The sequence below is a fragment of the Lepidochelys kempii genome, chromosome 3 (assembly GCF_965140285.1).
Source record: "Lepidochelys kempii isolate rLepKem1 chromosome 3, rLepKem1.hap1, whole genome shotgun sequence".
Classification (NCBI taxonomy): domain Eukaryota; kingdom Metazoa; phylum Chordata; order Testudines; family Cheloniidae; genus Lepidochelys; species Lepidochelys kempii.
The window spans coordinates 191813282-191826735 of NC_136382.1; the positions used below are offsets into that span (position 1 = coordinate 191813282).

General features: G+C 45.4%; 1 protein-coding gene across 3 annotated transcripts in view; it reads right to left on the reverse strand.

The window, feature by feature from the left end:
- The window catches only part of XPO1 (exportin 1), a 79191-nt gene that overhangs the window by 25516 nt on the left and 40221 nt on the right, over positions 1-13454 (reverse strand). For all 3 annotated transcript variants that reach the window (XM_073339390.2, XM_073339391.2, XM_078852333.1), the window contains one exon: positions 10145-10303. In XM_073339390.2, coding sequence (XP_073195491.1) covers positions 10145-10303 — 159 coding nt within the window. The remainder of the gene's footprint in view (positions 1-10144; positions 10304-13454) is intronic.

Consider the following 13454-nt stretch of genomic DNA (forward strand, 5'->3'; position numbering starts at 1 on the left):
CACTCTAGACAGCTGCATTCCACAGGGCCCCGGGCTGGAACCTGGAGTAGAGGGCGGGCCCGGGTTCCCCCCAAAACCTCCCAACTCCTGGTCAGACACAGGAGGAGTTGACCTGGACTGTGGGTTCACGAAAACGGCCAAACTAATGGCTGCCGTGAAGCTCCAAGGTGAGCAAATCTGCCAATAAGCGCAAGACCCGCCAAGGTAAAGGAGGAACTTTGTCACACTCTTTACTGCAATGGTGCTAACCAACATACAGACCACAACTTTAAAAGGAATCTATTTGGTATATTTCTGATATAGAATCATGAGATGGGGCTACACGCTCCAACATTCAATGCTCTCTTAGCTAACCTTTCCCTGCAGCTGATCACGGCATCCCATATCACCAGCCACCTGTGGACAAGATCAGTTGGAGGTGAAATCTCTTTAGATGTAGTCCCCATAGGCTGTGCACACTAGGAGAATCAAGTGATCCATAACTGAACTGATTTAAAACAAGGCAATGTGTTCACAAGAGTTATGTCAAATCAGTTTCAAAATGACATGAACACAGTTCTAAACAGTTTAATTTACAATGCTATGTGAGTAGCACAGAACCCTGCATAGCTCCCACAAGCAGAGAATTGAGAGATTTCAAAAGGTCCTTGATGCAATATGGGGTAGCAGTGGAAGGACTAGTTGAACTACTACTATATGTTTGCCTTCACACTGGCAAAAAACATTTACTAACCTTTCTGTGACTTTTTCTTAGAGATGTGTTACTTATGTCCATTCCATGCTAGGCGTGTGCGTGCTACATGCACTATTGCCGGACATTTTCCCCTTAGTGGTATCCATAGGGCTGGCTCACTTGGATATGTGCTGGTATCAGAGGCGCTGCCGGACCCACACCATCTCAGTTCCTTCTTGCTGGTAACTCCAACAGAGAGGTAGGAGGGTGGGTCATAGAATGGTCATGGCAACACATCCCGAAGAACAACAGTTACGAAAGGTTAGTCACCTTTTTTCTTCTTCGACAGCTTGCTCATGTCCATTCCATGCTAGGTGACTCAGAAGCAGTACCCCAGGAGGTGGGCTCGGAGTTCATGGACATACTGACTGTACCATTGATCTCCCAAAACTGGCATCATCTTGTGCCTGTTGGGTGATGGTGTAGTGGGTTGTGAGGGTATGAACCAACAACCAGGTCATGGCTCTGCAGATTATAGAATATCAGGGTTGAAAGGGACCTCAAGAAGTCATCTAGTCCAACCCCCTGCTCAAAGCAGGGCCAATCCCCAACTAAATCATCCCAGCCAGGGCTGTCAAGCCTGACCTTAAAAACCCCTAAGGAAGGAGATTCCACCACCTCCCTAGGTAACTCATTCCAGTGCTTCACCACCTTCTTAGTGAAAAAGTTTTTCCTAATATGCAACCTAAACCTCCCCCTCTGCAACTTGAGACCATTACTCCTTGTTCTGTCATCTGGTATCACTAAGAACAGTCTAGATCCATCCTCTTTGGAACCCCCTCTTAGGTAGTTGAAAGCAGCTATCAAATCCCCCCTCATTCTTCTCTTCTGCAGACTAAATAATCCCAGTTCCCTCAGCCTCTCCTCATAAGTCATGTGCTCCAGACCCCTAATCATTTTTGTTGCCCTCTGCTGGACTCTTTCCAATTTTTCCACATCCTTCTTGTAGTGTGGGGCCCAAAACTGGACACAGTACTCCAGATGAGGCCTCACCAATGTCACACAGGCAGAATGATCATGTTCCTCGATCTGCTGGCAATGCTCCTACTTATACAGCCCAAAATGCCATTAGCCTTCTTGGCAACAAGGGCACACTGTTGACTCATATCCAGTTTCTTGTCCACTGTAACCCCTAGGTCCTTTTCTGCAGAACTGCTGCCTAGCCGCTCGGTCCCTGGTCTGTAGCGGTGCATGGGATTCTTCCGTCCTAAGTGCAGGACTCTGCACTTGTCCTTGTTGAACCTCATCAGATTTCTTTTGGCCCAATCCTCTAATTTGTCTAGGTCCCTCTGTATCTTATCCCTACCTTCCAGTCAATCTACCACTCCTCCAAGTTTAGTGTCATCTGCAAACTTGCTGAGGGTGCAATCCATGCCATCCTCCTCATCGTTAATGAAGATATTTAACAAAACCGGCCCCAGGACTGACCCTTGGGGCACGCCGCTGGATACCGGCTGCCAACTAGACATGGAATCATTGATCACTACCCACTGAGCCCGATGATCTAGCCAGCTTTCTATCCACCTTATAGTCCATTCATCCAAATGTCCTGGACTTTACCTGCACAAGAAATGCTGCTTATGAAGCCTGGGCTCTTGTGGAATAAGCAGTCATGATGGCCGGAGGCAGGATATTCGCCTGCTCATAGCAAGCCCGAATGCACGTGGTGAGTCAGGACGAGATTCTTTGGGATAACACAGGTAGTTCTCTCATCCTTTCCGCTATTGCTACAGAGTTGTTGCGATTTGTGGAAGGGCTTACTCCTTTCAATATAAAAGGCGAGGGCCTGCCTAATGTCCAACATACAAAGTCAATGTTCCTCAGTGGATTTGTTGGGTTTTGGGAAGATAGGTAGAAAAATGATCTGATTATGGATTTGTGACATCACCTTTGATAGGCTGAATTGGGGTGCAGTTGGGCCTTGTTGTTGAAGAACACCATTTAAGGAGGTTGCGACATAGGACTTTGATCTCAGAGACCCTGCTGACCGAGATAACAGCCAGCAGGAAAGTGACCTTTCAGGAGAGAAGCAGTACGGAGCACGATGCTAACAACTTAAAGGGGGGGGACCCTGTGAGCCTCAACAGGACGAAGTTTAAGTCCCTTGGTAGGGGAGGGGTCAGTTTGCAACCGTGAGGATAGTGTCTTTCCAACCCCTTGAGAAACTAGACTGTCATCTCGTGGGAGAACACCAATCTGCCATTCACTGCAGGGTGGAAGGCTGAAATGAATGAACCTTAATAGATGAGAGAGCCAGACCTTGCTGCTTTAGGTGGAGCAGATAGTCCAAGACAGACTGCAGAGAAGATCAGAATGGAGAGAGATTCCATTCAGAGGCCCCCAAAAAAGAAATGTTTCTACTTGGTCAAGTAGGTAGCCCTGGTGGAAGGCTATTACTTTGCAAGACCTGTCAAACCTGAACCGAGCAGACCTGTTCCTCGGGGTTCAGCATCCATGCAGTCAGGTGCAGTAAAGCCAGGAGATCAAGTCCGGGTAGACTAGGAGCGTGAGAGGTGCTGCCACCGAGAGGTCCAGAGCTGTGCCAAACCAATGCTAGCATGCTATCAGGATAACCCTTCCCTTGTCTTATTTAATTTTTAGGAGAACACTGTGAACCAAGGGGATTGGAGGAAAGGTCTGTATAGTAGATGGTCTGCGCACAAGAGGAGGAGCCCACACAGCGAGCAGTACTGATGGCATTTCCTGTTCTGCCTAGTGGCAAATAGGTCCAACTGGGGAGGCTCCCACCTCTGGAAGATGACACTGATGACTTCCAGGTGAAGAGACCACTCATGGTGAGAGGAAAAAGCTCTGCTGATGTGATCCGTCAGTACATTTCGGGCTGAAGATCGAGCACCTCCCTGCTTTTTGAAGTAAAACATGGATGTGGTCATGTCTGTCAGGACCTTCACCACTTTGCTTGAGATCTGGGGAAGGAACTCGTGGCAAGCTAAGCCCTGAGTTCCCAGACATTTATGTGTAGGGAGATTTCTTCTTCAGACCAGAGGCCATGGGTCCTGAAGTTGTTGAGGTGGGCTCCCTACCCTAAATCTAACCGAGATTAAGGCTACAAACAGTTGAGGAGCAGCAAAGGGTACCCCCTAACATTACCAATTCTGGGTCTTTCCACCAAGTCAGGAAAGTGAGGACTGGAGGTGGGACAGTGAGTCTAAATGTTGTCTACTCAGGGAGTAGACTTATGTCAGCCACATCTGGAGGGGCTGGAGGTGCACCCTTGCATACTATACCACGTAAGTACATACTGCCATGCATCCCAATAGTTTGAGGCACACCTGGACAGTCATTATTGGATAAACTGTGACATTGGATATCAGATCCGACATAAGTTTGGAATTGGGCCTCCAGAAGGAAGATTCTGGCTTGTGTCGAGTCAAGCACTGCCCCGATTAACTCTATTCTGAGCTGGGACCAGAGAGTTGACTTTTGTTAGTTTAATCAGCAGAACCAGTGCCTGGAAGGTGGGCCGGACTGTACTGATGCTGTGCTGTACCTGAGCATGCGACTGACCTTTGATCAGCCAGTCATTGAGGCATGAATAGACTTGGACACATTAGTGCATGAGGAAGGCTGCTGCTGCTATCATACACTTCATGAAGACCTGTGGGGCTGCCAATAGGCTGAAGGGGAGAGCGGTGAATTGATAGTGGTGTTGACCCCCTACAAACCTGAGAAATCTTTGGTGACTGTGGAAGATAGAGATGTGAAAGTAAGCTCCATTAAACTGAGGAAGGCGTAGCAGTCTCCTGGATCTAGGGAGGGTATGATGGAGGCCAGAGAGACCATGAGGAACTTTTAGTTTCTTGAGATATCTGTTGAGGTGATGCAGGTTCAAGATGGGCAGTAGGCCTCCTCTGGCCTTTGGGATTAGGAAATACTGGGAGTAAAAAAAAAAAACCAAAAAAAACTCTTCCCTCTCAAGGAACTTCTTTTATGACCCTGTAACGAGGCAGATTGGTCACCTGCAGACCTGGAGGGGAGGGGCTCCTCACTGAACCTTGGTGGGCGGAACCACGCCACACTCCACTTTCCTGCCAGAAGTCAGTAGACGGGACAGGAAGTACAAAAGGCGGGCCGGAGAACTCAGTTGAAGCCCCAGCCGCCAAAGGAGCCAGAAACCTCCTGCGAACTCTAGAGCTGGGTGGCTGCTGCAGATCCTGAGGAAGTGGAGGACTGGCCAGGACCATTTACAGACCTGAACATGGAGGAGATGCAAGCCCTGACAGAGGCCCTCTTCCCCAACGACCAGAACGACCCTCTAGAGAGCCAGGTATGCCCTGAGGGGCGAGTTAGGAAGTGGCCCGGGGTAACCCCCCCGTCTGACTGCAATCCTGACAGCAGGTGAGTCAGTGAGTTGCAGTCATGATCCCCGCTGACCCAGTGGCAGACCACTCTGCCACTGCTAGGACCCTGGGCCGGGATGCAGTGGAGTGGGTGGGCCTGCGTCACCCCCCCACGCCACCCCAACCCGTGGGTGGCAGTCTCCCACCCTCTTAGGTAAGAAGCCTGCACTCGTTGACCCTCTGCTAGAGCTAGGAGGCCTGACTGTTTTGCTGCTCAGCCTGAGTGCAGGCCTGAGCCCTCAGACTCTACTTCCCCACCCTGATCAAGGGCCTGGGCTAACTGACTGTTTGGCTACCCAGCCAGAGTACAAGCCTGAGCCAGAGACTCTTTGCTGCCCCGCCCTGACCAGGGGCTGGGCTCCATGTTTGTCGTTTGGCCCTGATCACAGACCTGCCCTGCATTTCCCATGCCAGGCAGACTCCCAGAGATGTAGTGAGGCCTATTGGCTTCCCACAGACCCAGAGGGAGAGGGGCTATTCCCCCGCAATGGACTACAGGCCCCCACAAGTAGGAGGGATTGCATCTCCCCAGCGAGGAGTTGCTGGTGAGAAGGGCCCCTGAAGAGGGACTCGGGTGGGGAATGGGAGGGAGGGGTAGATACAAACTGGAGGGTGGAACCAACTGTTACTGTACTGAGTAACTAACAGTCCAACATTATCTATGATTATGCTTGGCTGAAGGGCAACAAGATGGTCCAAAAACCAAGAAAGGCGATGAATCTGGAACTCAGACTGGTGTAATGCCCTCTGATGCACCTTTAAAAAGCCTGCGGATCAGTGACCATTGTGCCAGGATCATGAAAGGCTTGCTCCTAGACAGTGCAGAGGTGGTTGGTCCTGGCATGGAGCTCAGCGCTTCCTGCTCTTTCCTATCCCCGGCTGTCTTGGCTGCCGGAGATCCTTGTGGGGCTGGCAGAATTGGGGGAGACAGGTCCTTCATCACTTGAAATGCCTCTGGCGTTGAAAGAGGTGGTGGACACCTAAGCACCATGGTTGCTTCCAGGAGTCTATGGTGGGTCCCAAACCAGACTAGGCACTCTAAGTGGAGTTGACAGTGCCATCAGTGGCTCGGTGAGGACAAGTGACCTGACATGGGTCTCACTGAGCTGTCCATTTCCTGCACCACAGAGCACCCTCTCTCTGTGTCCTGTTTCTTATGCTTCTTCCTCAGCACCGGAGACGAGGAACGGTGGCGGAAAGAGCACTGTGCCGAGGGAGTGCTTTGCATGGATATCGAAATGCTCAGCACCGATGTGGAACAGTTTGGTTCCGAGACTGGTCTGAGGGCCACCTCCATGAGTAGGACATTCAGCTGATGGACACTTTTTTCTCGTGCGAGGGCTGCATTTTTGCCAATCTGGCACTTATCTTTAACCTGAGACTCCCCCAGACAGACACTTTAAACAGCTTGAGTACAGGTCACTCACCTTGCATTAGCTTGCTAGTGGCAAGAGGCCCAGAGCTTGAAGCCCAGGGATCAGGACATGCCCAGCCTCTGCGGCAAAAAGTCCCTCGATGACAGAGACAACTATTCACACTAGTATATACGCTAATACTGAGAACTAACTACAATAACTACACTAAGAATAAATGGAGAAAAGTCCAAACCACTTGCCGCAGCAAGAAGGATCGTTCCAGCAACCATCACGGGTAGTAAGAAGGAATCAAGAGGATGCGCCCCTTATCCCAATGCGTCTGTACGCAACTCTAGAGGGCACTAGAGCCGACCCTACAGATTCCACTAAGGGAAAAATCTCCAGAAACAGTGCACACAGCATGCACATACCTACCATGGAAAAGACATGAGCAAGCACTTGAAGAATAAATCAGTTCTTAAAACTCCAAAAGCAGAGTCTTCGCAACCAGTTTTTAAGAACTTTTGTAAAACCAGTTGAAGCAGTTGCATAGGATTTGAAGTGTTTCATAAGCATCCCAGGGACTTAAGCCCACATTTTTAAAAGGTATTCAGGCTTTGCTGGGTCACTGTTGCAACACCTGATTTAAGAGCCTAAAATCTCATTTTCAACAGGGATTGAGGCACTTAGTCTAAATTCCATCAACACTTGGTGACCAAGCAACACCTAAATACCTTTAAAAATCTGGTCCCTGGATTCTCAGAATACTGATTTTTTTCTAAAGAAGAAAACAAATCTATATAATCTTACCAGTTGCACCTGACAGAGCTAGGAAGCCAGAATGAAGAAACTGTGCTATGAAGAACACCTCAAAAAGAGGTCTTGTCATTACTAAAGATGTGAATCTTTTGCAACTAAACTCACTGTACTGAAGCAATTTAACGACAAACAATTCAGCGTATTCATGCTAGCTATGCTGAATCAGTTTAAGATATTTTGCAGTGTCTGTCCTATGTCCTCACTAGCACTGTCCTAAACATTGTCAGCTGCAATATTCTGAACCCTGATCAGAGTAGTTCAGCTTCCAGAAGCAATGTACTGAGGGAGATTTCAAAAGGCCACCACACTACAATGTGGGACAACAGTTGAAGTAGCAGGAGACCCATGTCAGCTAATATGCATCCATAGTGGTGCTTAAACAACAAAGGCAGAAAGTGAATCTAGTTCCACATAAAACTTTTGAAGCAGTTGCACATGAATATGAAAATACTTAGTTGTTTGAAGGGCTGAGCAGGAGAGAGGCAGAAGCAGCAGCAACACAGAACAGCCGACACCCAGCACAACTTTGAATCGCAACACATGACTAAAGAGACCTATCCTACGACTCAAATCCTAGAATCATCTTTTAGGTTCTTGTGGGCCATGGGCCAAAACAGATTGAGAACCACTGTTCTAATACTTCTGATGGTGCAGAGCAGTTTTCTGCAAAATATTCACAAGTACCTTGCCCAGTTCAGTTTTAAATGATTGAAAAAATGGGGCTTCTTACACTTCCATTGCAAGGTTATTCCCCAGTCTAAGGGCCTGTCTAGATTACAAACAGACTCCGGGGACTCCACTGTAACTGTTCTATACTTGCTGCTTAGATAGATTGCCCTTTAAGTGTTTGATAAAATCTTCCAGGGTTTCAGTTTCACACCCTTTTCAACTACAACTGAAATTTTCTTTTATTCTATTTCACTGCATTGCTCTTAGTTATATTTCATGACTGAGAGGAAAAAGGAATGCAGCAGCAACTAGGAAAAGAAGGGAGCAAGCAGAACTATAGTAATACTGTAAGCTTTGACTACTACAACATATGTACAGCATTTAGCACAATGAGGCCTTAATCTCTAACTGCAACCTCTAGGGATATGTCTACATGGCAATTAAACACCCATGGCTGGCCTGTGCCAGCTGACTCAGGCTGGGGCTTGTGGGGCTGTTTAATTGCAGTGTAGATGTTCAGCCTGGGCTCTAGGACTCTGCAAGGTGGAATGATCTTAGAGCTCAGGCTGCTGCCCCAGCCCAAACATCTACACTGCAATTAAGCGATCCCTTAGTCCGAGCCAGCAGGCATAGATCAGCCACAAGTGTGTAAATGCAGTGTAGACATACCCTAGGTGCTGCTGCAATGCAAATATGGTCACCAAGAGTACATGGTAAATAGGGCTTAGAGTTCCGCTGTTGGACCATATTAAAGAAGTTCTGTATTAAAATCACAAATGAGTTTGATTCCCCATAGTTTAAATTCCAGGGTATTAAGAGGTCTCATGGTTTTTGGTACTGTTTCTCTCTCTCTCTGTGTGTGAAACTTGCAAGCTGCTAATTGTGTTAGTACATTCTAAGACAGAGTCTGTTCTCAAAGCAATAGTCTTTAACTACAGAAGCAACACCCAGAGACTCCCCACCCTTTTGTTGTATTCATCTCGCTTTGTTAATAATTGTGATTAAAATAGAGATAGAGGATGTATGTGGATGGATGCTTGGTGTGGATAATAACTGAATGATCAGGGAGCTGCCAGCCTAAGAATCCAGTGTCCATCGGCTGAAGAAGGCATCAAGTGGAAATAACCAGAGGACCCCCAGAGGGCAGACTGGAATCCACCCGACAGCCTCAAGAATGGGAGAACCAAAGAACAAGATAACATCTGGCAGCATGGTGCCATCAGGAATGAAGCAGCAATTCCCATAGACTGGCATAGGAAGAAATTCCTATAAAAATGGACTCTAGAAAGGGAGAACTTTGGGGTCTGATTCTGCAAACCAACTTCCAGCAGCATCAGATGAGCATCTGACAAGGCCCTGCTCCCTCCTCATGTCCAGGCCACCTGGCCAGTGGCTTGGCATGAGCAACTCTAAGGCTGGTACCTATGATAACAACCTTACAGAATGTGTGTGTGTGAGTGTGTGTGAATAAATATGAAATTGAATGGAATGTTATAGCTATAACTAACTGCTTACTATGATTCTTTCTGTATTCACAATAAATGTGGCATTTTGTCTTTTCCCCTTTAATAAGATCCTGCTGGTTTTTATTGGTATAACACCGCCACTATTAACCTGTAAAGATTACCCCAATGGCATGTATTACTGCAATGTATATCTCTGTTATTACATAATGATGGGATACTTCCCTCAACTAGGTTGCTTAGTTTAATACTGAAAGTTTGAAACGGCTCACTTTACGGAGGTTATGATAAATACAGAGAAGACACTAGGATAGTTTAAGTCGAAAGCTAAATGTTATATTACACATACATACACCCCTCCCTCACACAGCTTTCAAGTTTTACCATGTAGTTCTTTAGTAGCAGGAACTGTATCTGCCTATACATTTGTACATATAGCACAAAGGGGCCCTGATCATGACTGCAGTCTTTGGGCATCGTGATATAAATAATGTAAGGTCACTGCATATAGAAGTGCAATTAGCAGGTGTTACCAAGTGCAATATCTTTAATGTGTCTCAATCAGGGGTTTAAGTATTTGTTAGTTATGGGAAGGAAACTCAAGTACTTACTTCTCTAACTGCATTTCTTTTGTGGTGAGTGCTACAGATTTAGTTCAAGTAACTGCACTAGGGACACATCATTTGAGGTACTCATCCAGCACAAGGACATACAAAGTACATTAACTGCCACTAGAGAACTTACCTCCATTAACGTTTCCCTCAGATTTAATCTCTTTTCTATAAGTTGACCATGTTCCTTGAGAAACGTGCAAAGAAACAAGCTGAGATTCTGAATGAAGTTTTGTTCATCATCTTTTCCATTGGAGTATGCGAGTCGAATATTGGTGTTTAAAGGAAGCATCTAAAAAAACAGGAATGAAGTTTCTAGATCAGCAGTTTTTAAACTTTTGTATAGTACGGATCACACCAAATAGGTATCTCAAACAATATCTCCTCCTGTTTGCAATTGTGCAATATTACCTGAAGACGACAGGGAACATTTGGGTGTTTTTAAACAACAAATGACTTGTCCCTTTTAGGAAAAAACATTTCTGCTAATCACTGCATTCCCCTCCTTACAACCACTCTGCAAATGCTTCTCCCCTCCACCCCACCAAAAGCACACAGATATATCTGTATGGAAAGGTTCCAAGAAATGGGAACAAATTCCATTAATCTTTAATATACTATACCGTGCCTGTATAATAGGGCCTTGGCTTTCAAGGGCTACCCACAATATAAATAAAAATAATCTCAATGCCTTACGTTTGATGACTGCCTTAAAACAACAGTATTGACATTAAATTAAGTGTTTCAGAGGACCTAAATCTTTAATTATCTGCCAAGATTATATTTTAGTGTTAAATTAGTTTGGTTCTAATATAGTTTATCTTTATAAAACAAACTAATTCAGTCAAATGAAGTCTTAGAGTAAGAAGAAGGAATTCAAATGGAAGTCTCTGGGCCAAATTCAGCAATGGTATAATGTGGTACTAAAATGGGTTTACCCAATTTGTGGTATATTAAAATACTTATTCAATTGGTACATAAACTGAATAAAAACTCAATAAGCCAGGCAAATTTAAGTAGAAAGAAGTAAAAGCACGTAACAGGAGCATGGAAGAACAGAACACCAGCTGCCAAATTAAACAAAGAGTAATACTCAGAACTCTGACATGTCTGAATTTAGCCCAAAAGGGTATAATCCCCATTTTCTTCAATGGGAGCCACATTAGGATTGCAAAAAATCCTGTTTAAAACACTAGCCATATGTTTCCAGATGCTTTAAAACTTGCACGTCCACTAGATGCTGCAAGTGAACAAACAGAGGAAAATTAAAAGAAAAACTCATGTAGTCATTTATGTCATTTATGAAAGATGACTTAAAAAGGACTACAAGCATCCACACTAGGAAGATCTGTTCATAAAAATATACAGTATTCAAGTTGCTGAAAATGCCATCCAAGGATGCAGAATAAAATATGACAAGGATATTGATCAGAAAATGAGAGGTGAACTTTACGTACAATCAAACTTAGGTACAACCATATCTGGGTGCATAGCATGCTATTTGAGTTTGAGAAAGTAATAAACTTGATCAGCCTAATGCATATTGTGGAAATAAATTCTTAGGCAACCAGCAACTGCTTGGTGAATGACTGGTTGAAAGAACCGGTGCCCCAGATTTTCACTGACACACCAAGAAACTCAGGAAGACTGCTACTACATTTGAATCCAACTACCATGTTAGATTTCACACTGAGCATGAGGACTACACTTCTATCCCGATAAAACATGAATTCAGACATAACGTGGTAAACCAGCGCTCTGGGGGGCAGGGCTACACGCTCCAGCGGATCAGTGCATCAGGCTCCGACACACTCCTCTGAGTGGCGTTTTAAGGGTGCCTGGCCGGGCCGAGGGGATGGATAAGGGGCAGAGGGTCTCAGGGGATGGTCAGGGGACAGGAAGCGGGGGGGGTTGGATGGTTTGGAGGTTCTGGGTGTGTGGTGGTCAGGGGATGGGGAACGGGGGTATTGGCTAGGGAGTGGAAGTCCCGGGGGGCCTGTCAGGGGGTGGAGGTGTGGATAGGGGTCGTGGCAGTCAGGGGACAGGGAGCTGGGGGGTTGGGTAGGGGGTGATTAGGGACCGGGGGTATGGGGAGGATCTTCTCTGGAGGGGGCGGTCAGGGGACAAGAAGCGGGGTGGAGGGGGGTGGGTGGACAGGCTGGGGGTTCTGAGGGGACAGTCAGGAGGTGGGAAGTGACTATTAACGGAAATGCTCGAGGCCAAAGGAAGTTCGATACAATGTGGTAAGATTTTTTGGCTCCCCAGGACTGTGTTATATCAGGGTAGAAGTGTAGTGTACTTTGATTAAAATAGCAGCATTCATATTACACAAGGAATGCTTCTCATCAGAGAGCCACTGAACTTAAACCTTTTCCAGTTGCTTTGAGAGACTTGTCAGATTACAGGCTGATACTACTGTCACATCCTCAGTGGAAATCTGTCTTGCTCCAAGAACTATCACTATCAAAAAACCCCCAACCAATCAAAACAACAAAAAAAACCCATACAAACCAAGAACTGAATCAAACCTAAGGAACCTTTTCCATTACTTAGCCAACATGATTGTCTCAAACACAAGGCCATCCGTTGAGTCTATACAAGAGGAAATAAATTGACTACTGAGGACATAATTTAGTTCATTTCTTGTCTTCCAATAGTTAAAATTGAAGATCCAAAATTCAAACCAATAGCCTATACTTGTGAAAGAGGTTGAGCATAATTTGCTGCATGAGGATGATTGTTAATTGTGGAAATAAAGTCATGGAAGACAGAACCACTGAAAACAAAGTGTTGTATTTAGAATTGATTTCTGCACTTCAGTCCAGCAAACTTGGCATCAGAAATGCTCTCAGCTCATTTGGATAAATTTGGCTCAAGCTTTGTAGTAGTTTAGATGCTGAAAAAGCAAGTACATTGGTAGAAGTGTTTTGATATATTAGAGCAAATACACTTATGTTTCACAGAATAGTTTTCCATTTTGGATAAAGTTTATGTCTGTGTTTGAGGAATAACTGTAATTAAACACATAACATGGGATGTATTTTATTTCAAACCATTTTTCTCCCTGCCCCCCCAAGATTGGGTAAACCACAACCCTGAGTTCCATCCCTTTTTATCCAAGCCAGATTTTATCCTAACAAAATCCAAGTCAGCTATTCATTTAAATACCCACTGAATGCCAAACCAGAAGAAGATACAGTACTACTTTGTTCAAAAATGCATTTTAGTAGTACAATCTACGGCAAGGTTGAAACTTAAATTGTTATCACCACCACCAAAGCTGGTTTAAGGTCACTATGAGACCTTTATTCATCAAGAGTTGACCTATAACATGAACAGATTGCTAGAAAATGCAAACTTTGATCTCAAAGATTTTTGTTGGTATGAATGCTATATTCCACACACACCTCAACTGCTTCACTGTCTCAAAACAAATTTGCACA